Genomic DNA, 27,243 nt, shown 5'->3' with positions numbered 1-27,243 from the left:
GTAATGAAAGGAGCAAAAACTGCATACAGACCCGAAAGAAGAATGGCGGGCAATCACTGTTTATCTGTAACTGCAACATGTAAAGTACACACAAAAATTTATCACAGATGAGTTACAGTCTCACATTAGTGGTGCATAGATGAAGTAAACAGCAGCAACATAAAACACATAAGAAAAATAGTAACAATATCACATTAACAGCTTCAAGGAAATACAAGTCAGACAATATTAGAATACTGAATTTCCACCTTTACCATCCCCACCCCTTTCCAACTTATTGTTGCAAATTATCAAGCAGCACTTTTTTCTTTAAATGGTCAGATGTGTAGGAAGCTAAGCCTAAAGGAACAATTTGACTAATATAACCGAGGAATAATTATTTTACTTTGGCAGTTCTAGACCCGAGAGGTACAACCCAGCCAAAGTTAAGTACAGTGAAGTCTATATCAATGGGAGAGATGACTGTTTTTTTTTTTGGGTTGTGGTCAATGTTGTTCCGTGTGAAGAACACTGATTTGATACTTTGTGGTAGCCCAGGGTATCTTATCTACTCATCTATCTCCTGAGTTGGAGTGAGCTGCGCCAGGTTTAGGCCTCACCAGTGTGACAAACACCTTGGGAAGGAGGAGGAGATCTAGGCATTCCTTAATCTGTCCTGCCTTTACTGCAAGCTGTACATGTCTTTGCTTGCTGCTTCTATGTCCTTCTATTCTGACTTTCTTCAGGCTTGTTTGTTGTTTTCATTCTCTTTTTCTTGTCCTAAGAGAGACAGAGAGTGGCTGGCTGCTTGACCAAGCATTTGATTGCTTTCATAAGTGTTTGGGGCATTTATGGTGAGTGCCATTTGTCTCTCATCCCCAGTCGCCATCTTTGTCTGCTGGAGCAATGGTTTGCATCCCAAGGGAAATGCAGGAAGTGGCCCCTGTTGACCTACCCAATAAAAAAGCAGCTGCCAAAGGGGAAGCAGGCCCTGGACTGCTCCTTCTGGCGTTCCATGGAGGACACAAAGCAGCTCAGGGTGCCCAGAAGATTGGCAGCACCTTGGCAGAATGTCAAAAGCTGACAGAAGAGGGGGTTCCTTTAGAATAGCCCCTGGCTTCGCTTTCCCACATCCCGGAGGCAGAGAGGTTCACCCATTTCTGGATCTGCAAGGCCAAAATGCTGACCCGCCAAGGCCCATTTGATGCAGCTGGGCTGCATGGCACTGCAGCTATAAGAAGTGAGGGAAGCTGCTGTGAATATTCTGAGGAACTTGAGTTAGGCAGCCTGGGGTAAACAATGGATTAAGGGCCTGGGACCAGGAGGTGGGGTGGTAATGGCTTCCCTCCTTTCTTGGGGACCATCTTGACTGTGAGTCCTGGAAGACCTGCTACTCAGGATACTTACAAATTCTTGCCGTGCGATTCAGGATTTTTTGTTGGGGGGGGGTCAAGATTTAATTTTTGAGATATTGATTTTGCTGTTTTTGATACAGTGGTACCTCTGGTTAAGAACTTGATTTGATCCAAAGGTCCGTTCTTAACCTGAAACAGTTCTTAACTTGAGGTACCACTTTAGCTAATGGGGCCTCCTGCTGCTGCCACCGCCGCACAATTTCTGTTCTCATCCTGAATCAAAGTTCTTAACCCGAGGTACTATTTCTGGGTTAGAGGAGTCTTTAACCTGAAGCGTATGTAACCTGAAGCGTCTGTAACCCGAGGTACCACTGTACTGATTTTTATTTTTATTTTTTGTATCTTTTGATCATGTTGTGTACATTTTATTTATCACTCATGGCTACTTTTGTTATGTTTGCAGTTATGTAATTATTTTCATGTAAACTGCTTTGAGAATGGTTTTAACTATGGATAGGCAGCATACAAATAAACAATGATAATGATAAATCTAGTTGAAGAGCTGTCTGCACCTCTCACAGGTGTGACCAAGTTACCTGACCCAAAGCCAGTGACTAGATATAGTCCAGTTCCTGCTCCATTTACATCTGTGACCAAGGATGAGTGGAACTCTCTGCTGAAGTACAAAAAATATGCTTGTTTTGGCTAACAAGTTTTATGTTCTACAACTTGACATTACAGAACTGCTGAAAGTACCTTCCTGTTGCTAATCTACTCTGCCACACTTCACACCTGAAAGATGGTCAAGCACAATTTGGAGATGCCACTGAGACATGCCTAGATTTCACCCTGTGCACCTGAGCTCCAAAAAACCACTGGTTTACCTAGTGATTCAGCACATCTCCCCTCAGTTTTGCCTTTTTCACATCATTTTGTGCATAGACAATGCTACAGTCAAATCATATTTGAACAGGCAAGGAGGCAGGAGAGGGAAAGACCTGCAGTAAGAAGTATCCCTCCTTACTGCAGAGAGATTTGAGGCAAACAGATTCCATTTTTGTGTCCTTTCAGCTGCCCTCTCTGGGGCACAGGATTTCCACATCCATCCTTGCTAGGTGGGCTAAGGCTTGCATTGTCTTTGCATACAAAATTCAAAAGATTCCAGTACCAAAAAATGTGGCAACGCATTCCACAAGGGCTGCTGCCTTTCCACCAATGCTCCTTTAGAGGATATCTGTAAAGCAGCTACGAGCGTAGCCCCAAAAACCTTTTGTCAAACACTATAAAATTGACAAGTATGTCATTTAAAAGTATGTCAATTTTATAGTAAATTGACAAGCATGTCTCAGCTGCGGTTGAGGCTGTCCTTCAGCAGATCTTCCCAGATTAATTGTTAGGGTCCTGCCCAAATTGGGGTTAGCCATTTTATGTCCCAACCAGACAGGCTCACTCCCACTGTGGGTGCAATTTGCACCTGCCTGAAATACAGGTCTCCATAGTGTGAGTGAGCTAGTTAAGGGCCACACCCATATTCAATGAGTGTAATAAAATTTGAGAGTTGATTGGAAGTATCACCTTGTTGGGATTAGGTTGGCTGCGTAATTATCAAGCCTTGCTTTCAAGGCAAATTTACTCCTGTTGCAGTTCTACTTTTGGAGAGGGACGATTGTATGTTTGTCCTTGTTACTGTTCTATTTCATAACCATTTGAATTTCAATGCCTGCTTTCCACTTGGTGAGTCCATAGACTGAGGAATGCTGGGAGCTCCACCCTCTTCCCAAGACATTTGTCTTGCCTTTGCTGCACTGGTGGGTCCTAAAACCCAACCTCACAGACTCACTCAAACTTCATAGATCTACGTTTCAGGTAGGTGCCAACCACAGTATTTCACAGAGGAAAACCTTTTAGCCCTATACCTTTGCCGTATATCCAGACATCACGAGCATCACATTTCAAACACAATGGGCCGAATAGTTAAAGAGAACCTCTTTTTAAAAAAACCATAAACAGAGAAAGTTTCATCAAATAATGATGGGTGGGGGCTGGTCTGCTTTACAGCAATTCTATTATTCAGAGAGATCACTTAAGCACTAATGTGGAGGCTTTTATCTTTGTACCCTTTTAAGATTAAAACAGCTACCAAACATTCAGGAAGCATACTGTGCATTGTGGCTTTTCAACCAAAAGCAATTTCAAAAGCCAATTCACAGAATTATTTTTGCCTCACATATTTGTGACAACATACACATCCATGTCTCAATGTTAGAAAACATTTAACAAGAGAGCCTACCTAAGTATCCAATAAGTCACATGTTTATGAACTCCTGAAAACACTTGTTTTAAAACCTAGCAGAAAGTTTTCTATAAACTCCATGGGACATTAAAGGTAGTCCACTTCCTACTATAAATTTAAAATCACTATTTCTAACATTCAAATAAAAGTATTGCATCCAAGTCCAGCAAGGGTGATGCGACGGGCAGAGGGAAACTTCCTGCCTGTGGGTTGTCTGCTGGATCAGGCCTTCCAAAGGCTACTCTATGAGGTAAAAGGGTGGTGGTGGGGGGGGAGGAATTCACCATGATCAGTGCCAGCAATATCTCTGCCAGCACACATGCTAAGCTGTAGGCTCATAATGTACAACTATGTTCAAAGAGCACTTGAATTGGGGACACAGTATTATATTACTAAACTAGGAGCTAACCCAACTTCTCACCTAAATCACAGGCTTTTATAATATGTAGATAAATTCCAGAATGTACTTAAATGGATACTCTATTATCCAACTTTTTCAGATATCCAAAGTTTTCCTCACCTATATTAGCATTTCATGCCTCCAGCAATACAGAAATTCCCCCATCAGACTTTTTGTTTTCACTTCAAGAGGAGAAACAATATATAGAGTCTACAGAATGTGAATACTGCAGTAGAGAAGAACCAGAAAATACTCTACAAAAATATAGTTTTATACGCTTTTGGTAGAATATCTGCAGGTACAGAATAAAATACTTTAGGGGAAAAAACCTGGCTGGCAGAAGGACTTAAGAGTGTTGAAGACTGCATATAAAGTGCTTTAACTACCAATATCCAAGTTTTGAGTATCTGGAAACTGAAGTTACTGCTACAATTTTTGGGATGATCTTCAGAACTATTTAAAACTTAATATAGAAAGAGAAGTTTACTAGCCCCTTTTGTATCAATGTACATGCTAATAGGATAATTTGAACATCTATCATTTTAGTCTTACCTTCAAGCCCATATTTCAAAAGTCAATACACCGTCAGTTCTTACTTGCTTTGAATTAAGTACTAAACTGATGTGTTTTCATGTACCTTTTACATCACCTGATGTATCCACTTGCCACTCAGCCATTGCTACCGTATTAGTGAAAGATTCCCAGCAAAGCTGTTGCCCAAGGATTGTAAGCTTTCTACAACACATACAGTTGACCACCCTGATCCAAATAACAGTGATCCATGTATAGAAGCACACTCGCATACACAGCAGCCAGAAGGACCAGGATGGGAGGGGAGCAGCACATCTCTGCACTAGTCCAATGGCGGACTGGCATTGGCTTCGAGCAGTTATTAAACTTGGGTGAAAGCAGGGGGAGTGAACATTTAAATCTTGCAACTTCTCACTCTACCTCCAACACACAAGTGCCTAAATAAAACTGTGCTGTGTTGAATTTTATTTAAGTTCCTAATCAGAACTGGTCTGTGTTTGAGGGGGTCTGGTGGGGAATAAGGGATACCAAGACAGATTGTGGGGATCCCCAAGAAACAGCTGGGATCTGAAAGAGGCCTCTGTTTCCCAACCCTCAGCATGAGTGCAACAGCCTTCTCCTACCCTATCTTCTTTAGGGCAGCATACCAATGAGTCTGACATCTTCCCAGTTTTGCTCACAGATAGCTAAGATGAGTCTTCTTCATTCAGTATTTTGCTGAGAACTGCATCATAGTAAGGACTGAAGACCATCTTGTTGTAGTCAACAAGGCGAACGTACTTGATAGCAATTTCCTCCAGCTCTTTCTGAATAGGGCCTAATCCACCAGGAATGGCAGGAAGAGATTTCTGATGGCCAGAAGCAAGGTAGCTCTCCAGAAACGACTGGATTCTTGAATCTTGAGAAGGGAAGTAAATTATTAGTAAGACTTACTGAAAGATCCCAAATTCCTCTTTTGATAATACGCATCAAATAGGCCCATTATGGTGCTTAATTTTTATTTTCATACAACCATCTTATCGTAATCACAGACAGAACAAAATCTGGAGTTCTTTTAGCATCATTTCACCTTCATTTCAAACATTCCCATGTATCTCTGCTTCCCAGTTCCAAGAGGAACACCACCACTCATAGATAGAAAACTCAAACCTAACATCACTTTTCAGTAATACTTCAAGAAAACGTTTCATTTTCCAAAAGCAGCCCTTGCTTCCTGGTTTTTTACCTCCACACCTTGACAAAGTAGCTTTTTAATGGTTATGCTAGGCAGTGGTTGCAGGCTCCTGCCACTTCCCTTTACAGGATCCAGCACTTAAGCATAGTTTCCCATTACATGAAAACTTTGAAACTGGTTTTTAGCTTCCAAACAAGACAGAGTCATTCAACCAAGGTTTAATGTTGGTTGAATACCTTGGCTTGTTTTGAAGCCATTAGTCATAGTTTCAGGATATGCATATAACAAGAAGCTATGGCTCAGTCCTGGCTTGCTTTTGCAGCTCAGGAAAGGGAGGAATGAAGCAGCAAGAAAGGGGCTGTCTACAAGTGCATACTGCTCATGCATATCCTGGCTCTTGGAACCAGGATTTTTGGCTTAGTCTTATGATGTGCACATGCAGCCAATACAATCTCTCATCTCAAAACGAGTGCATTCACGCATTTGAAGCATTACTATCCCCTTCACTTTACAAAAATAAGATATACCCATGTCCTCAAATGTATGTTTGACTTAGACATGCACAACTATTGCAGGGAAAAGAGCAATCATCTGATCTACAAAGCATACCTATCAGTTTGCACACAGTGTTATTAGGCTTGGCCACAGCCTGGATCTGTCCTTTAAGCTCCGTCTCCTTCTCAAGTGTGAAAGGTGTGAATCCATGTTGGGAAAGGCAGCTATTAACTTCAGCACAAATCTTTTCACTTATGACAGCCAATGCTTCACTCAAGTTGAAGGAACTAGAAAAAGATGATCAAAATTCTCTTATGTTTTAACAACTCATAAGCAACATGGAATTGAATTGACAGGTTAGCTAATGTATGCCAATCAAACAAAACATGAGCTATACAAGTAAAAACCTTACAGGCTGAGGGAACATTACTGGAGGAATCATCACACACCAACCACTTCCTTTTTAAAGAGGGGATTTGAGTTCTCAAAGAAACAAGTGGGTGTGTCTACATTGGGTGGGGGGTGTCAGCAATTTCCTAGATACAACTAGGAGCTACATTAAGAAAAATTCAGACTCATAACTCTTCAGAATGCTCTGCGAGTGCACATGTTTAAATGTTCCCCACATAAGAAACTACCTATAACCCTTTCCCATTCCATTTTATTTCTTACATGTGAGTATCAGGAGATTCCCACAGCCCTGTATTCTGAAGTGATATAATCAAAGGTTACTCCAAATGTGAAGATTAGAATTATCCGAAAGGCTATTTATTCCTCATAATGGAAATTCCTCATAATTTCTAAAGCCTTTTACTACTTGGAGAAGTAGGGAAGTAGTGCAAGTCTCATTTCAAAACAGGCCTGAGTTCTAGTTGAAACTGACATCTATATCATCCTGCATCACCCTACAAAGGGCCCCAAAGGCACATGGTACTCACGGGAGGTGTAGACCTGTCAGCAGTACCCGGATAACCATTTTGAGATTGGCCGTAAATGCTGGCAAGCCTGAAAGTGCTGTGCCTGCAGCATTGAATGTTACCAGAAGAATCGCTCCAGTTAAGATAAGCTGGTCCAGTTCCAGCTGCATTTCCTGGAAGCGGCTCTGGTCCATTAGCACAGTCTGGGGAAAAAAATTAACACAACAGAGGATAGTAAATTCAGAATGCAGGGAGGAAGGCGAGATGATGTAATAGTTATATAGTGTAAGCTCTCCACATCCATTTCCTAGTTCAGGAGACTGTCTGGTGAAGGAGACAGTGCTTCTAAAGTTAACGGCAGCACCCTCACCTCAATCCTCTGGTCTCGCCAGGTGCAGTACTAAGTATCCTTGCAAGAACAGCCGATCCACCCAAGCCTCAGCAAAATATGTCAGGTCAGCCCTTTCATCCACGATAAGATTGCAGATGAGCATAGACCTGTTCCAGACTGACTAACAGCTCCACTTGACAAGAGGACTCAGTGTATAAACTACCAGGAACTTCTGGATGAGCAGAGGGCCCCAAAAGAGCTGACAAAGACCAAACGTCAAGATCTCTAGCCCAGATGGTAGTCAGCCTCTCCATTTAAACTATGCCTCCCCGATGCCCACAACCACTGAGGATGAGGCAGCATTATGGTAGCTGCCTGCCACAAACAAGCACATCTTGACACCATCAGCCAAACGCACTGTATGCAGCATAAAGATTAGGTTCAAAGATGATAATCTAAACACCACCAACAACAAGCACATTCCACATTGCCACACAATCCCATATTCATCCCCATCCTTCGCATTCAAAGGGACTTGCCCAACCAAGTTCAAGTGTATGTCTGAATGCACCCTACCAATCCATACATTGTTATAGTAATTGCAGAGAAGCAAATAGTTACCTCTGGAAAAGGCTTTTGCAGATGATCCCATTTGAGGAGCTTAAGGTATGCATGATTCTGTACAGCAACAGGACAGAGCACAGGAGCAGTACTGGTAGACGTGGCACCATGATCAATAGCAGGCACCATTCTGGATCTCAGGTCATCCGCAGCTTCTTGCAGCCACTCAGTGACGAAATCTAAGGAATCTGTTTTGAGGGAGAAACTGACTTACCAGACCATTTTCTCATCAACCCATTTTCCTGCCTATCCATTTGAAATATTTTTATACCGCCCTTGGTCAAAACAGATTGCACAGAATGGTTTGCGCAATATATGAACAAAATAAAAACAATAAAAACAGTTTAAAACAAAAGACATGAAAAAAGCTGACAAATAAGATGAGCAGGTGTAAGATATGAAACAATACTTAAAACGCCTAGGGGAATAGATAGGTCTCTCATCATCACATATAAAATATTTCATATTTGGAGCACCACAGCTAAGAAAGCCATCTCTCTACTTCGGATCAGCGTCACCTCCAATGTGAAAGATATTTAGGGAAGGGTGTCGGTCTTTAGGGAAGATGGCCTTAAGAATGAAGGCATGTTGAATAATTCTACCCAAGGGCCTATTGTTTCTGGGTTTTCAGCTGACTGAATTTTTTTAGTTTGTTAATAATTTGGCTTTAAAAACTGAAATAGATATCCAGACATTTGCACTCTGAATGCTTATTTTTATTAGCACCGCTCATTTTCCCCTAATAAAGTAAAGGGACCCCTGGCCATTAGGTCCAGTCGTGGCTGACTCTGGGGTTGCGGTGCTTATCTCGCTTTATTGGCCGAGGGAGCCAGCGTACAGCTTCTGGGTCATGTGGCCAGCATGACTAAGCCACTTCTGGCGAACCAGAGCAACGCACAGAAACGCCGTTTAGCTTCCCGCCGGAGTGGTACCTATTTATCTACTTGCACTTTGACATGCTTTCAAACTGCTACATTGGCAGGAGCAGGGACGAAGCAACGGGAGCTCACCCCGTCGCGGGGATTCAAACCGCTGACCTTCTGATCGGCAAGTCCTAGGCTCTGTGGTTTAACCCACAGCACCACAGTTATGCTAAAACTGCAACCTTTAAACTGCATTGCATGCTCCCATTCATGGCACTGAGGAACACCCAAAGTTTATGCAGAAGGACCTCCCATATACAGCTCATCAGACATAAGCCCCCCTGAGTTCATTAAGCTTTCTGCCGTTCATGGGGAGTTATTTTGGCATAATTATCAAATTAAGGACTGAACAGTTATGATGAATCAGCTTAATAAATTTCTCTTTTAATAAACAAAAAGCAGATCATTTAGCAATGCAAAATAACAAAAACCGTACTTGGTTGTTTCTCATAAAGTTCCTGAAACTTCTTCCTTTCATATTCAACTGACTGCTGCATTAAATGTGGCCTTATGCTGGTGACAGCAAAATTAGCCATGTCCATTTTCATCAAGTCCAACACAGAAAAAATCTCTCTGCAAAATCAAGAAGACATTTCAAGCAGGTGTGTGTAGTTATTTAAGGACATTTATAAATCGCTTAATGTTTTTTTTAAAAAAAAGAAGAAGCAATGTGCAGTATTTTAAAAAATGGTATCAGTAAGAAATACAGCATGTCTAAATGTCTGCAATAAATCAAGTCACATGCCCCCCCAAATTGCAATATTTATCAAATGTAAAAGGAGATAAAGCAAATGAAAAAGTGAAGAGCTAAGGGGGCAAATCATATTTAAGTAATCTAACTAAAGAACTATGTGGGGAGAACTAGAAACAATCCCCTTTTAAAGAACAGGAAGAAATACAGTGCTTTCTAGAGCAGTGTTTCCCAACCTTTTTTGGGCAAAGGCACACTTGTTTCATGAAAAAAATCTCGAGGCACACCACCATTAGAAAATGTTAAAAAATTTAACTCTGTGCCTATATTGACTACCATATTTTTCGCCCCATAGGACGCACCGCCCCATAAGACGCACCTAATTTTTTGGGGGGAGAATAAAGAAAAAAAAAATTTTCCCCTCCCCAGGCACGGGGCAGGCGCGGGGGAAGCCCAAGCTTCCCCCGACCCCAGCCCCCAGAACAGCCTGATATCCGCAAGCCTAGGGAGCCACACTGGTCTCCCCAGGCTTGCGGAGAGGTGCGTGAAGCCCGGGGGCGCTCTTCAGCGCGCACCAGGCTTCGGGATGCAGGCAGCTCTGCGGTACCCTCCAGAGCCCCGTGCGGCTTCGCGCTGGGATCCGGGGGGTGGCGCGGAGCTGCAAGAAGCCCTGGAGCGCAGGCAGCTTCGCACCACCCTCCGGAGCCCCGCGCGGCTTCGCGCCAGGATCCAGAGGGTGGTGCAGAGCTGCAGGAAGCCCTGGAGCCCAGGTAGCTCCGCGCCACCCTCCGGAGCCCCGCGCGGCTTCGCGCCGGGATCCGGGGGGTGGCGCGGAGCTGCAAGAAGCCCTGGAGCGCAGGCAGCTCCGCACCACCCTCCGCAGCCCCGCGCGGCTTCGCGCCGGGATCCGGGGGGTGGCGCGGAGCTGCAAGAAGCCCTGGAGCGCAGGCAGCTTCGCACCACCCTCCGGAGCCCCGCGCGGCTTCGCGCCAGGATCCAGAGGGTGGTGCAGAGCTGCAGGAAGCCCTGGAGCCCAGGTAGCTCCGCGCCACCCTCCGGAGCCCCGCGCGGCTTCGCGCCGGGATCCGGGGGGTGGCGCGGAGCTGCAAGAAGCCCTGGAGCGCAGGCAGCTCCGCACCACCCTCCGCAGCCCCGCGCGGCTTCGCGCCGGGATCCGGGGGGTGGCGCGGAGCTGCAAGAAGCCCTGGAGCCCAGGTAGCTCCGCGCCACCCTCCGGAGCCCCGCGCGGCTTCGCGCCGGGATCCGGGGGGTGGCGCGGAGCTGCAAGAAGCCCTGGAGCACAGGCAGCTCCGCACCACCCTCCGCAGCCCCGCGCGGCTTCGCGCCGGGATCCGGGGGGGTGGCGCGGAGCTGCAAGAAGCCCTGGAGCGCAGGCAGCTCCGTGCCACCCTCCGCAGCCTCCTCCAAAGGGCGCCCCGCGCTCCGCGCTGCAGGCTGCCGCCCGCAAGCCTTGCGCGCGGGGGGGGGAGTTCCCCCAGGCGCCCAAGGCTTGCGGACAGCTGCGCGAAGCACGGGGCGTCTTCCAAAGGGCGCCCCGCGCTCCGCGCTGCAGGCTGCCGCCCGCAAGCCTTGCGCGCGGGGGGGGAGTTCCCTCTCCCGCCTCCCTCCCGCGGCACACCAGGCAAGGTCTCACGGCACACTGGTGTGCCGCGGAACACCGGTTGGGAAACACTGTTCTAGAGAACTATTCTGTTGGCGTATGTATTATATGCTAAAAATTACCTTTAGCAGTTTTTCAGATTACCACTGCCCAATTCTTGCTTAGATGATAAGCCTGAGACAGCTTCAGACTGCAGTTGGGGCTTACATGAATTAATGCTCATCTTTACAAAAACAAAGAGCCCCCTCCCATACAGAAATTACAATGTCAGGCAGAAGGCCGGACTAGAATACTTTCCCATGCATCTGGTATCCAATGTGGGAAAAAATCTTTCTCCTCCTTTCCATTCCCCTTCATCATTGAGGAACATACAAGCAAAATATGAATTCCCACCTCAGTCTGACATGTCAGCTAAAGCTGTAGGGAAGAGTAGACATAAATGCCACATTTTGTGCATATTTAGGAGTATACATGATTTTATTTACTTTCTAAATTAGCTGGGGGGGGATCCCAATTGCAATGAATGCCTCTATAAAAGTAGTCTTGATAAAAATATAATTTCCATATTATTCACTATTTTTGCACTTGCATTTTCACCAATAACTTCTCCATTAAACAAACACGAACACACACTACATGCATAATTTTTGTATTCTGCCAATGGTTATCAAAAACATTCAAAGTATTTTTCCATAGGCAGATACTGATTTAATGTGAGTACCTGAACAGGGGAACAATTTCATGAATGTCTTTCAACTTCTTAATTTCCTCATCTCTAGCTGGAGCACAGAGCGTTCCCATCATTCCAATAATGAACTCTGCCAACTTCGAAATGTCAAGGGCCCCATTCTCTGCCTCCTGTTTTATCAGCTCCAGGTCTAGAGCTTCGGTAATCTGATTTCTTAATCTAGTATGGCCAGGCAGCAAAAAAGACAAAAGTGTCTGAAAGAAAACAATGTTCCTTTGTTAGCTCATAGCAGTATTATGTTGCTGTATCAATCAACACTATTCCAAAGTGAATAACAGTTGCAGCAATATTGTGTTACTAGGAAAAGTAAAATAAGGCCAAATCATTAACAGTTTTAATAGAAGTTTTCATTCACTGTGTACAGAAGAACTGTTTTGGGGTTGTATCCAGTGAAGTAATCCCATGTGTACAAGGATTTCTGCTTGTTCAAGAACATCCCCTTCCAACCCTCTGGAGCATATTTGGGGGATGGAATGTGGGGAGAGGGAGGGGTAGTTCCATTCTGCAAGTGGGAGCCCTTGCACAAACGGGATGACTTTGCTGGATGCAACCCTTGGTTTCTGGAACAGGGGATTAACAATGGTGCTTATGTGTGTATGCATGCATAAACTCCAGTGTATTGAAGGGTGACAAATTCTGCTCCATTTTATATCCTTAAACTCACGTCTGATGCTTCCATTCTGCAAAGTGGTGTCAAGGAGGGACATCAGCAGGGAAACAGGGGGTGTGAGAAAGGGCACTTAACCTGTTCTTCAACTGCCACTTTGCTGAAATTTTAGAATGATTATTTCCACCACAAACATGGATCTGAAACAGAGATGGGGTTGCAAGAGAGGGAGGATTAAGCTCCACTTCTCTTGCTGCCACTTCGTCCCTGCAAATCTCCCTCTACTCACCTCACTTTGCAGAGGAGAAGCAGTGTGCAGGTTCTGAAGATACGTGGAGACACAATGAGTAGTTCCAGCACAGATATTAAAGGGGCTAGGGAAGAGGAATGAAATGCCTCAGTCAATCAAGTGGCAGACTGTGACCGACATAATTTTTCACTAGCGACAGGTTGTAAATTGGATTATGAGACAACAGAAACTGTTTGCCATACTGATTCCAGAGCACAGAGGGGCAGGGCTTAAGGCTATGAGTCATTATGGAAGCGCTGCAAAGCTATCCAAAGGATTCAGGTGTTGCCTGCCACCAGTCCATGCCCTTATGAAACAGGGTCAATGCTGAAGACAAGACACTAAAGTTGCCATTGGCCTAAGAAAATAGGAACTGCCTTGATAGATCAGGCCAATTAATTTATCCAGTCTTGTACATTGGCTCCAGCACTACCCAGTCAAACGCCTTTGTGAGGCTCGAACAGGACATGAGGATCTCTGTTTGTCTAAATCAAAGATGCTTCTGAACATGCCCCATTGTATTTTTACAACTCTTTGCAGATATTAGCAAACAACGTAGATGAAGTCCATCTGGAAGATAATATAAACACTTGGACTTTCAAAAAGCTTTTGACAAAGTACCTGCCAAAGGAACTTAGCAGTCACAGGAAAGCAGGGCAGAACCTTTTTACTGGGAGCAGGAAAGAGTGTAGGTCTCTGTACTGGGATTGATAGAGCTGCAACTACCCTTAAACAATGTAGAATCATGTATGGACAAGAAGTATGCTTATGGAAATACATTAGCCCCTCTTACCTCTTTGATCTCTCCCACAAGTTTAATTGCATGATCATATGATGGTGGATCTTCCTTTAGCTGTGTTTCCAGGCAATCCCAAAAAGCTTTGTGGACAATATCCCTTACTTTTCTTTCAAGGCTGACAAGCAACACAACAGGAGAAGAAAAGTGAAATGGTAATTCTAACACAAAGCCAAATACAATGAGCTTGTGATGCTTTGAAGGGGGGGGAGCCATCACTAGCAGTTAGATGGTTACTTGAAATGTCCAACATTACAGTTGAAGAAAATACATTGGTAGAGAACAAGATAATTCACTGCATCCAAGAGGAGGTTCTAGCTCAAAAAGAACACGTAAGGGAGACTCTGTCGCCAAAATGGGATGAAAAGGATAGGGGGTGTAGCTGCCAGAAGGGCTGGAAGGTTTTGAGAACTCCCTCCATAAATAATATGCAAAACAGCTTCCTAAATGAGTTGTGTGGTGAATGTGGAAATTTGAATCACAGTTGATTGTGTGTGTATTCTGATGTAAGCATTCTATCTCCTCCTAGGGCAGGAAGGCTCTTAATAGACTTTATGTACAAACATGAACATAACGTTCCCTGACTATATATAGGATATAACACTTGAGCTAGATGTACAAAGCTAACCTTCATGGCTATATGAGCCTGTTGCTGATGGCCTCCGGGGAGAGGATGTGGTTCACAGGGTGAGGAGGATCCCATGCATTTGGTTCATGGCAAACAGAATATGGTGTATCCACTGTTAACAAGCTTATGTTCTCTCAACAAATGCCTGACCAGCCACAAGATTTTCTGTATTTCTCACTTCCATGTAAAAACAGTGAGATGTTTTAAACTGATTTTTCCCCACCCCTGGATCCACTAGTTGCGGTGCTGCCTTTTCGTACAGCAAAAATTATATTTTTGTTTTAAACTTTTTATGCCTGCGACAATAGACATCATACCTGTTTTCTGGCAATTCGGCTGGCTTAATCTGGAAGCCTCCATTGACGACAATTTCATGGGCCAACACCATGTTGGTAACTCCTTTTGCCGTTTCCATTAGTTCCTCCACTGATACAAACTGAGGAGGGCTGGCTGTAAGGCAATGAAATATACTTCAGCAAAATGTCCCATTAATTTATAAAATGGTAAATTAACAAAGATGACTGTTCCCATCTCACTGAGCATGGCCTGTATTATTTTAAAGTTTACAGTTCCTAAGAATTGATAAGGATGGACAATCAAAGATACCACTGGAAATAGTAGAAGTAAATGTCCACTATATTTCAATAATGTCCTCAAAAAAAGATAAGCTATCTAATGGTGCATCTCAACCTTTCCCAGTGTGGTGACTTCCAGATATAGTTGGCCTGCAATTCCCGTCATCCCTGACTGGCTGGGGCTGGTTTGAGTTGGTCCAACAAGATCTGGAGGGCACCAGGGTAGGGAAGGCTGCCATGTTCAGTCTGTGACCATCCTGTAGAGCAGTGTTTCCCAACCTTGGGCCTCCAGCTGTTTTTGAACTACAATTCCCATCATCCCTGACCACTGGTCTTGCTAGCTAGGGATGATGGGAGTTGTAGTCCAAAAACAGCTGGAGGCCCAAGGTTGGGAAACACTGCTGTAGAGTTTGTATGCTACCATCATGTTTGAAGCTGCACAAAGAAGTGGGCTGTTTACAGGTCATTCTGTGCAATTCCGTGCCTGTAAAATTCAAAGATGAAGAGAAGGAATATGCTTCTCCTCACCAAGCCTTCTGAGAAAGGAAGGTATGGTCACAAAAAGGAAAAAGTGAAAGCTGTCAGATGGGCAGAATTTGTGCTACAATAACATCAAAGAGGAAAATTTGAAAGGAGGGCTGTTAAAAGGAAACAAAAGATATAGCCCTTCATCAATAAGTGAGGTATGCTGAATTCATGACATTGGAAGCAACCAAAAACTCTGCCATTTAAGGAAGAAACAGAAAGGAAAAGCTGCAAGATTTCCAGCTTCAGGAAATCAAAACTGAGATTGGACTACAAATAAGCATAGGGCAGTAGTCTATTAATGTGCCCCATTAATGCTAGGATTCTCACTTGTGCAATGAGATTCCTGCATTGCAGCAGGTTGAAATAGATGTTTGGACTAATCTTGTGAAGAATGTAAAGAATATAAAGTGAGAAATTAAGGAAAACTTATGGGAAGGATAGGAAGAACAGAGGTTATGGCGCCTGAAGTATAAAAGACGTGTGGCGTAAACGGTGGAAGTCTTTTAAAACATTTTAATTAAGTCTGATATTTTGCAAGATGGAAATATAAAATTGTATGCAAGTATAGATCTGAAATTGTTGTTTATGGTGAACACTTTTCTATTCTCTAAATTTCCATTTTTAAATTTTCTTTTTTCTTTTATTCTCTTTTCCCCCCTTCTTCTTTTTGAATATCGCTTTACAGATGTATAAATAATTATGTTCATGTGTTTACGTAAGAAATTTGTTTCTTTATTTCTTTTCTTATTTGATATTCTTTTCTTTATTTTGTATTTAATAAAATTTATTTAAAATTTTTTTTAAAAAGGAATAGATGACTCTCGGGGTCCCTTCCAACACTACAATTCTACGATTCCATTACTTTCACACCCTCTCCTTGCATGTGCCCTCCCCAAAACTGCTCAAGAGATTTGGGGAAACCATTAGAACAGATTTAGGGGGCATGTGGGAGTAGGATAGGATAAAACATTCAATAGCTCAAGCAGAAGTCCTTGTGTTCACAGAACATTCATGTAGCACTACTTTGGATACAACCCACAGTTCTAACATTGGGTGTCAATCCAATGTCTTATTTCCTCCCCATGCATTGGAGTATGTGGTGCAATATCACAAAGTGAGGTAGAAAGCCTGGTTCAGCGTTACTACTTGTTTAAGAAATATGTTTTATTGAATAAAAAAACATGCTGTTCAGAAAATGCTCCATTTATAGTGAGAAAATTACCTTGATGTACAGAACACAGAGAGAGAACTCCTGGAGGGTATTTTGGTTCTGAAGAGGGAAATCAGGTTTGAAGTAGTAATTTTGCTTACCTTGAGGTGTATTGCCTCTGCTGGGACTTGGCGTATTCTGTCGAATCTTCTTTCTGGAAGACTGTTCAGAGTTATCCAAGTTGTCCTGCTGATTATCTTCTGATTTACCTGATATTCCTTCACTTGTATCTGGCCTGCCTGGGTCCTGGGACATTCTCAGCTTTTTGGATTAAGAAGAAAGAAATTAAACCAATACACGCACTCCCACTGAGGCCAAATTCTCTGCTAAATCCTGCATCTAATTCAGTTAATCCAACTAGGATTCTACCTAAGAATTTTGAGGGGAAATTCCCTGAAATGGGGAGGGGGGGGATATGTACTGTACAGAAGTTAGACCTATTTATTTAAAAACACTTGAATAAAATAACACTGTTTCAGTATTGACAATGTTGCCTGGAGACGTTTGGGTAACAATAAACTAATAGATAATCATCATCATCATCATCATAATAGCAGCAACTGTAATTTCAAATACGGAAAGATAGTAGCTCTGACATCATGCCATATTAAGAGCTGTGATATAGGCTGGAAAATAATCCCTTTCCCAAAGTACATGGTATTATAACCTTAATTAGTAGCATAATTAATAGATATAACACATGGCAAATAAGGCAGTTTTAAAGTTATAATAAACTTTTCTCAGGTGGCTATATTTGACGAAGCATAAATGTATATGCATATAAAATACATGCATGCGTGACAAAATTATATGGCTCTGGTTAAAGTATGTTCACATTTTTCAACAATTTCCTGGGTTTGTCACCTTTTTAATTTTGTGAAATGTAACCATGTAAGGAAATGTACGCTACTGAACAATCACAACAAAAATACTATTCAAGTAATGCTTTTTAATTAATTTGCACGTAACATTTAAACCATATTTGAACTGCATTCTGTACACTTAATTGATTCACCTTATTCCCAATAAAATATTTGACTAGTTATGAGTTATGAGTATACTGGGAGCGGGGGGTGGACTTTGACGTGTTCAGACAGTTTTGCTTACTAAATATAAGTCATACATGCTAAGGGAGTTCCCCATCAATTTAGGGCACCGGAAACCTTTCCCAGAAATGTTTCTAGAATATTTCTGGTTTTAACTTTTCGTTTCAGAAAATGTTGTTTTCAGACTATAGCAATGGCTTTTGTAAAAAAACAAAACAAAACCAAAAACCAGCCCCTATTACTGATAGAACATTAATTCACCTAAAAGGCAATAAGTGATGAAACAAGAGACCTTTGCCATCCAATGATGTGAAGATGTGCGCTTGCCTCCACAGATCACACACATCTACCAAACTAACATCATCTCAAACAGAACACAGACTATGGGAAGCAGTTCACACTTTCAGCATCAAGTCACTGAGCAATGAGACAAGTGATGCTGATGGATATGAAGATCTGTGTTTCATCTCCCCAGGAAATGCTGATATGAATGAGATACTGCCTCTCATCGCTTAAGACTACAAAACAAAATCCATCCCGGTAAAGACCATCTGGGATATGCAAAGCTGGCTGATTGCCTGGTTAGCTAGTCTAGAAGGGAAGCCTCTAAATCAGCAAAATGGACAAAGGAAAGGAAGAACAAAGAAGAAATGCCTCACACAACTCCTACTATAATTTTTTTTTTAAGAAAAATTGCTCAGAGGTAGCAAATGGGATTTGAGCAGCCTGGGTGGGGCGGGAAATCTGACCTTTTGAGTCTATAATCCCATATAGGCATTCAGGATCATATTATAATTGCGTGAGGCTGGAGAGCACATGCCTGCCCTTTAGATGCCATTACCTCAGCCTCTCCACAATGCCATTCATGTTAGTGGAGTCACATCAGCATTCCAAATGCATGTAGGCTGCCCCATGAGATGGATCTCCAAGCGCTCAAGGTTCCAGCTCATGGGGCCATTTGGAAGGGTGTCACCACCCTCCAGCAGAACCCTGCAAAACAGGGTAGGCAGGGTGACTGATCATAGTCCCACTCCCCAGCCTCATGTGATCATAGGCACATGTTCTTGAGGGCATGCACTAGATGATAGTAGCCTCTTTGCCATATAAATGAATTGTCACATAAATGAACTGTCACACTTACTTCTCACTTAATGTCCTTGGACCAAGCCTTCAGGGTGTAAGAAAAGGGCAGAGAGCTAGCGAAGCAGTGGGGCGGGACTACAGCTTCAAGTTCTGCAAAGCCAAACAGAAGCAAGAGGTCTGTAAGAAAGCCACCACAACAGAGTTAGGTTCCACAGCAACAAATACAAAACACCATTAACAAAGGGCAGATTTGAAAATAAGCACAGGAATCTGGCATCCTAAGCCTCCCAAATCTCTTACATGGAAGGAGGCCCTACTTGTTTAGATACAATATATACATAAATAGGCTTGTGACTGATTATAGGAATTTAAAGGCAGACTGTCACAGCAGTATCCTTCCCATATGACATTTTCCTGCAGTCACACTGCTATTTTCATTATACTGTACTGTGTGCTGTGTGTAGAAAAAAATCCTAGTTATTTTGTACTCACAATGCCTCTTTCGAACTCACTAGCATCATTTGAAAAGCATTTAGAATCCACTATGCATTCTGTCAAATTTTCTTCAACACAACTGACACTGAGTTAATTAACATTCAGAAATATATCTCATAACAACACATAATAACACATCAAACATTAAAATGCTTCCCTATACAGGGCTGCCTTCAGATGTCTTCTAAAAGTTGAGTAGTTACTTATCTCTTTGACATTCTGATGCAAAGGAAAGTTAGAATTTTCTCCGGATTCATCTTCTTGAGTTTTGACACAAACACAAAAGTTTCCCAAACCCAGAAGACCCAAAGTATGTATGACTGATATAATCCAGGATCGACACCTGTTTGTATATTTAATATATTATTCACATTCTAGACAAAACTTCTAAAATAAATAGAAACATAGAACATAAATAGAAAAATAGAGCAGACAGAGTTTATCCATATTTTTGATGAATTGTGTCTGGACTTCTACCAGTGCTGCCTTCAGTTTTTCGAAGTAAGTGTTGGTTAATAGCTTATGGATTAAGCAAAGAGCTTCAACAAATAGAACAAAACAAGACACTTTGCTAGATTATAGTGTACCATGTTGCTATTTTTTTTTTCCTCACCCCAGCTTTGGAAACAGATGACTGTATAGGAAATGAGGGATTTAAATAACCGGTTTTCCACTCTAATAATTAAAACTAAACATCCCTAACTATACCCATGATTTACACATATTTACGGTTTGCACTAAGCTCCCTGGTGTCATATGTAGTTTGAATGGCTCGGCTGTCCATAAATTGCCAAATTAAAAAGGAAGCAACCTACAATGCACTGGATTCTTCTGAGCGCATTCAACAGCAGAACTATGCCTGTGTGACCAACTCCAGCCAAGTAGTTCTACAGCCTCTGACATCATGGAGTCTTTTAGCATGCTTGTGTAAGTGAAAAAGAATCCAAAATAGCAACATCCCCATCAAGAAGGCTGATTTCTCAGACACCAAGAGACAAACTAGATATGAAAATGGCAGATCCAACATGGATCCTGCCAACTCCATATGAAGTGGTGGAGTGGCAACTGAATGGAAGCAGGGATGTGTGGGTTGGGAAAACTAACTCCCCCTCCCAGTAAAACTGCTGTACATCTGCTGCTTTTCTCCAGCACGATTTATTTTGGTTCAGAATCTCACTGAGAGGAAAACAATAATGGCAGTTCGTTGGACAAAAAAGGATGGGGAGAGTCACATTTACCATCCCTCTGACCACTTTTACATATGGGTTCTATGACAGTAAAGATATGGGTAACCGAGATGGTAAAACCTGTTTGGGTTCTACCACCTCAGACTACAGACTATATGACTGAATCCGTTTCCTTACACACACACACACACACACACACACACACACACACACAAAATTCTCTTCACTAAATGTCAGGGAGAGGAGTTCTAGCCGAGGTTTCTTCCTAACATGCTTGCCTTTATCATGTGAAATATGCTACTTCTACTGACACTTCCATCATTTTCCTTTCCCATTCAGTTCTCATCTCAACACATACTTCCTTTTAATCCTGATATCATTTCCCCATATGATTCTCCCCCCTTGTTATCATCACTTTCCCAAATTGCCCTCTCTTTACTTTCTTCAGAAGTTCTTTGGTGGTCCCTTTCCCCAACATTCTTAGACCCGCCTCATTTTTTTCACTCAATCTTTTCTTTTCTATTTTAGCATTTCCAACTTCACTTTGGTTTTGTGTGTTTTTCCTCCTTTTAATGCAGTAGCCTTTGTGCTGTAATGCACCTTAAAGGTATGTGAACCGCTTGCCAGAACAGGTGAGAAGTATTTAATCAGCCAAGTGGTTGAGTCTGCCTCTAGAGTATGTGTTTGCACCTGCTTTTGTTTAGACTAATGAATAAACCTGATGGATGTGTGGCGGGCTTGCACATCCTTGAGTTTATTTCACAGAACTTTTGAGAAGCAACCACCATAGCCTTCCCTATAAGCCACAGGGTTTAATTTGAGACAGGACTTCACAGCTTCAGAACCTTAGGCAGTGTGATGCTCACACTAAAAATATGCTAGGTAATCATTATACAGTAATAACTTATTCCATAACATGGGCCTATTCAACCAGCAGACATGCATTGAGAAATGACATCCATGTCAAAAGGCTATAATTTCCAGCTAGGTTTGCACCCTGCCACCTCCCAATTAAGGGGTGTCTGAACAGAAGGCAGCAAAGGAAAATGAGAGAAACAGAGCAATACAGATCAACAAGACAGAATTCCTCTTTGATGTCTTCCAAACTTTGCAGCCAAGTTTTAACAGCACTGTTTACAGCAGGGGTGGAGAACATTGTTTCCCAAGAAAATGCCCCCCCCCACCACACGGAAAAAAATGGCACAGCACTGATTTAAATCAATGAAGTTCAAACCAGGCAGCTTTACAGGCATAAAAAGAAAAACTGAGATTTCCTCCCCACTCTCTTTTTCTACTGTCATGCACACATGAACATATGACTGTACACAAGTTCTTGGAAATAAAGCAGCAAAATTTTAAAGTTTTGTATAGTCCCTATTATCAAAAGGTTTCCTTAGCACACATCAAAACAGGTTATTATAGTGTCAGAGCATGACTTGCCCTAAAGCATATACATAAAATGCATATATATTATCTTGTTTGGATTTTATTTACACCACAGCATGACTATGCAGTTTCCTAAAAGTCTGCATGAAACTCTAAAAAGATGACTACTCAGACAAGCATGTAATGTTGAGGTTAAAAACTAGAAAAACAGGGATGTGAGTGATGTGCCAGCTATTTCAGTTAAACTATATATTTCCCAATGTGACACATAAAAATTTTCAGTGGGCACAGAATAACTTTGAATAACACGGAGAGAATAAAAATAAGGGATATCAGAGAACTGGTGTATTTCTTTCTGGGGAGCTGCAGAGTTATGAAATAAAATATATCCATTATATTCCAAAACAAGGAAAATCTTCAGATATAGGATTAGAACAATAATATCCATTTAGCAAATGAAAGACTGTTGCTGCAATCCTGTATTGGGGGGGCACCTCGGTCTCAGGGGGCAAATGTCATCCTCCAAGCATCTCTATCTGGCCCTTGGGACGCTCACCACACCACACCCCCTCCCCAGGGGACCCCCATCACTGGCCCTGTTCCATACCCTTCTTTCCTGGCCAGAACACATCCTTGAATTCTCCACCCTGCCTGGCTAGGAGAATAGAGAGAGAGGTTTATGAATGTGTGTAGAAACCAGCCGACTATACAAAGGTAAAACTGAACAGTTGTTGCTCTTGCCACTTTGTCCTCTAGCCCTGCCAACCACTTACATGCATCCCCTGGTGGGCAGTGGCGGAGGAAGGGGGTGCGGGGGCTGCAGTCGCCCTGGGTGTCATGGGGGGGGTTTGACAAAATGAGTTTTGAGGGAAAGGCAGAGGAGAAGCTCCAAGAGTTGGAGAGGCTCGCCCCGCCCCCGAGCAGCTAGCTATGCCGCTGCTGGGAGGCTGCCCAGAAGGGAAGGCAGGCCTTGATAATGCATGCATGCCTACCTAGCAGTAAAGTCCCACTGTGCTAGTGGAGCTCATTTCCGGACAGGCGCGCATCGGGAACTGACTGGAAATCGGCTGATTTTGACAGCCCTTCAAAACAAACTCATGCTTTACGGATGTTAACCCTTGACGAATGCTTCGGGCAGGGCAGACACGGTGGAATTTCCCCGCTCTCTCCATGCATGCTGATAAGCAGTGCGATCCCTTCCGATTTAATCGGGATTAATGGCCCACACAGGACGACAAGGCTTGTGCTCTCTCCCGCATCCCCGTCGCGACCCTGGCCTGGGACCCCGATGCAGCCGAATAACAAGCAGCGCCATTTCTGCTGCAGCGCCCGCAGGCGGAGGCAGAGTTTGCGGCTCTCTGGGGCACCAAAATCCGACCCCACCACCCCCGGCCCTGGTGCAGACAGGGATGGCAAGGGGTGGGGAGGGGGCAACCGGGCTGCAGTGGGAAGAAGACGTCCCGCCCCCCAGTCCGCAGCCCCGCTTACCCGAGAGGGAGGCTTCGAGCGCAGGAAGACAGCAACTTTTTTGCACCCGGTCTCCGGAAAGCGAGTCCGGGCGGCGGGGGGCGGGAAAGGGCGCGGCTCCTCAACGCCAGCACCACTAGCGGGAACTCCTCGCAATCCCCGTCGTCGTCGTCCTCTTCCTCCTCCTCCTCACAGGCAGCCCGGAGCCTGCAGAGGGCAGGGGAAAGCTGGCGGCTCCTCACAGGGCGCCGCCATGTCTGCGCTCTTCCTCGCTAAAGCGGCAGCGCCTCAAAGCAAAGCGCGAGGAGTCCTAATGGGCAGCTGCGGGAGGAGGGAGGGAGGAGCGCGCGTGTGCCGGCGATAAGCAAGATAGCTGTCAATCAAGAGACGAGGTTGTTGGCGGAAGGCGTGAGGGGCGAAAGACTCTTCCCTCGCCACCCCCGGGCCTTTTTTTCTGCTCCAGAACTACCGCTGCTGCATCCAGGCTTTTCCCACTGTACGTGTGCATGGAGGGAGGGGAGCGTCGTGCCACACAAATGCCCCACCACCACACGCACACATACAGAGGCAGGGCTGAGTACTATTATGACGGCTTTTATTTTAAACCGCCGATAAACCTCGAAACAATGAACTGACAGCCTAACGCCATGCGGACTGACTGGCACGGGGCGTGCTGGAAACGCCTCCCTGCAAACATGTTTTTAAAACATGCACGCTGTTCAAGGGGCAGCCTTTGTTTGGCTCTCTCGCACAGCCGTCCTGCAAAATAGGTTGCTGGTCAATGTCCGAAAGGCATCAGTCGCGCCAGCTCGTCAGGTGCATTGCAGCCCCGGGCATGTTTACTTGGGAATGCCGTCCTGCTGTGTTAAGTGAGGTTTGCTCCCCAAGATCCCTAGGGTACATGGCTTCGGGGGGGGGGGAACGAAGAGAAAAGAATGGCGTATGCACCCCACTCGCTGAATGGTGAGAGATTTCAAGGGTGTCCGCACCTATCTCGTGTTTGGTTTCTTTAAAATAAAATTAAGATCACCTGAGATTCTGGCGTCGTTACGATAAACGGTTTTATTTACAGGCTGGCGCTGAGCATCATTTGGACTCTCAGCATCAGAGCGCCAAATAAAACTGCTCATTAGGTTTCAGGGGGCGGTGGCTTCACAATGCCTTAGTACTGGATTCTCCCAGAATCGGGCCTCTGGGTACTTTCAGCAGCAGGTGTGGGGTATATGGGGAGCTGAGCTCCGGTGTCTAAATGATGCCTCCTTAATAAAGAGGGTAGTTGATCGCCCTGCCAGCGCTATCAGTTACCTCAGGAAGTTATGCTGCTTCCATTAACCCTCTCCTGACTAAACTACAGTCTTACAATCAATAATTAAAGCTATGAAGGAGCCCTTTAGATGACATCATTCTAGACTAACCAATACAAATATGCAACAACAAAAGCAGATACAACAAAATGCTATGTAAAAACAATAGAAGTCAACAAAAGCAACATACAATGCACTCAGTAAAAATAGGAAAATAGAAAAGAAGAGGGGGCCTTCCTGAAAGATAGCCTATAACTACCAATAATAATAATAAGCTATACAACGGCAATTAAATAGCTGGGCAAATAAATGATTTGGAGAGATATACATTGTGTCACCACAGAGAAAGTTTATTCCCTAGTCACCACCTACCTAACCTCCGATTGAAAACAGTGAATGCTGAGTGGGAAGCAAAACAGAACAAATGTGAATAAATTCACATTGTGAGAATAAACCTATATTGTTCTGCAGAGGCAACCGACAGGTATCATATCACCTTATGTTTATTCTTGGAATAATCTAACTGGGGGAGAGTGAGTAGGGAAATTATATTATTCCCTCTATAATAATGTTTACTTCCAAGAGCACAGGTCTGTTGCTGTCATTTTGTTGGAAGGATCCTGAACGTGTTTAGGAGACATGTGAAATGCATAGGAATCCTTAATCCTCAATATCACTTCTATTTTTTATAGAAAAAGAGGTGTTGGAACTTACCATGAACACCTCTATTATAATGGCAATGGCTCCCACCTAAGAGATACCGGAACTGATTTCCGGCAATTTCTGGCTGAAAAAAGCACTGCTCAATATGTATTTCATCTAGGTAGGAGGGTTAACATTATAAACCTTCATCAGATTCAAGTGCCTTATTTCTGTTCCCTTATAATCCCTACAGATCTGTGACTGATGGCTTACTTCTACTTGGACAATTCCCTACAGCTCAGAATTGGTTGCCATCCAGAACAGAACATTAGTCCAGGGGGAAACAATGAGAGCTTAGACAAAACAAATAAGATATCTTCAGAAAGTAATAGTACCTTTAAAATCACTTTATTCTGTGCTTACCTCTGAAAAAAACTAAGGAACACCAAATAAACTATTAAAAACATCACCTGAAAAGGGACACATCCACAATTTTACTATTTATATAAAGAAAGATCAATTAAATCCTAGGAGGAAACAAGTCAGGAAACTGGGGGGGGGGGGAGGAAGAGAGATAAATGTAGCTTCAGTACTACAGTACTTGCAAAGCATTATAATCAGCCATTTGAGCAAAAGGCAAAAATGCAAGCCAAAGCTGAAAATGATACCATCAGGCGAGAAAGCCAGCCATGGAAAAAAGCAGTCAGTGAAGCAGAAGACAGCACCTAGCAATAGAAACTGGATCCAGATTAGTCCAACGCAACACACCTAACTTCAGCCGCACTCTGCAGTCACTAGTCACATGAGTACCTAACCCTTGGACATATTGTCTTGTCAGGTTACTATGGGATGGGCCTATCTTGCAGCAGTGACTTGAAACCAGACAGCACTTTTATCCCTTTGATTTTTGCACCCAATAGGTTGTTTCCCAAGCCCTTATTTTAGCAATCAGAGAGCCAGCCACATAATAATGCACCAACCTGGTGTGTGCTATACTGCATGGCTCTCCTGTGCCTTGGCGTGGCTTTGTCTCTGATTGAGTCCAAGTACCATAAACCTGCTGTACCTTTCCACTCCCCCTGCCCACACTTGGGATGGGGCTTCCATCACAGATTGCCATTGCAATCTAAGGAATTGCTCTTTGAGAAACAAAACAAAAGCATAGTTGGCCATTTAGAAACTATACATATGTACTATACGCATGAAGGCCAATGGTTAAGCATATGCCTTATTTGGAACCATTTCCAAACAGGAAAACTTTTTAAGATATAGGCAGCAGCATTAAATTTATTATTATCAGCAGAAATGCATTAAAAGCAGTCTACCCCCATTTATTTTTGGTTCCTCTTTGAACTATTTATGTTCCCATGCGCAGAAAATTAGCAAGTAACTATTTAAGCCTAGAATGCCAAGTAGTATGGTAGGGCCAATACTTCAAAGCCTATCTACTGGCACAGATAAATCCAATATGCCACATTATGGTGGGAATAACACAATTAAAGGAGTGAGAAATATTGAAGCAGAGCTTTGCATTTCTCTCTTTCTTTTTTTGGCTGCCTATTATGGAGCCAATTGCAACAGTAAATAAAAATGGGTTCAATGGTGATAGTCTCCTGAGGAGCGAACCTTTATGTTGGAAAGTTTTGCTCACCCTTGGCCAGTTTATTAGCTCAAGGTCCCTATTGTTCAACAGAATGGAAAACATCTACCAACGAGCATTCTTTGCACTGATACAATTCTTGTCATGTCCATGTAAGGGCAGAAGTGGTGGTATGGCAGTAATGATGATTTACAACTGCCCTCTAAATCCAAGAAGGTTCACAGAAACCTCCATTAGGTTTCTACTACAGATTTATGTAGATGTTCCATGGACCAAAACAGTGTTTTGTTTTTTTAAAAAAAATACTGTAGATTCCAGATC

At 43.3% G+C, this 27,243-nt stretch overlaps 1 protein-coding gene and 1 long non-coding RNA gene across 7 annotated transcripts; one reads left to right on the top strand and one right to left on the bottom strand.

Moving 5' to 3' along the window:
* Window positions 1-43: 43 nt before the first annotated feature.
* Window positions 44-23,643, bottom strand: TCP11L1 (t-complex 11 like 1). Of its 6 annotated transcripts, none has more exons than XR_014167191.1 (12): window positions 23,398-23,643; window positions 18,900-19,018; window positions 16,814-16,973; window positions 14,717-14,849; window positions 13,769-13,889; window positions 12,053-12,273; window positions 9,456-9,592; window positions 8,097-8,284; window positions 7,166-7,347; window positions 6,342-6,514; window positions 5,182-5,456; window positions 44-70 (listed from the first exon to the last, which is right to left on the bottom strand). XR_014167191.1 is itself a non-coding variant. In XM_081906906.1 (12 exons), the coding sequence occupies exons 3-12, from the start codon at window positions 16,965-16,967 to the stop codon at window positions 741-743; spliced, it is 1,446 nt and encodes a 481-aa protein (XP_081763032.1). In that variant the 5' UTR covers window positions 16,968-16,973; window positions 18,900-19,018; window positions 23,398-23,643; the 3' UTR covers window positions 44-740. The 6 variants fall into 6 exon arrangements, 5 of the variants coding, with proteins under 5 accessions (XP_081763032.1, XP_081763033.1, XP_081763029.1 ...); XM_081906906.1 differs by having other exon boundaries at window positions 44-759; window positions 5,339-5,456; XM_081906907.1 differs by having other exon boundaries at window positions 5,339-5,456.
* A 179-nt stretch (window positions 23,644-23,822) lies between these two features.
* On the top strand, window positions 23,823-25,814 carry LOC309367542. Its single transcript, XR_014167201.1, has 2 exons — window positions 23,823-24,339; window positions 25,576-25,814. It is a non-coding gene; the product is annotated as an uncharacterized lncRNA (long non-coding RNA).
* Window positions 25,815-27,243: the final 1,429 nt, after the last annotated feature.

This window comes from Podarcis melisellensis (assembly GCF_964234715.1).
Source record: "Podarcis melisellensis genome assembly, chromosome: 1".
NCBI lineage: Eukaryota > Metazoa > Chordata > Lepidosauria > Squamata > Lacertidae > Podarcis > Podarcis melisellensis.
Note: the sequence above shows the minus strand (reverse complement) of the source record. Positions and strands in the feature narration are given on the sequence as shown.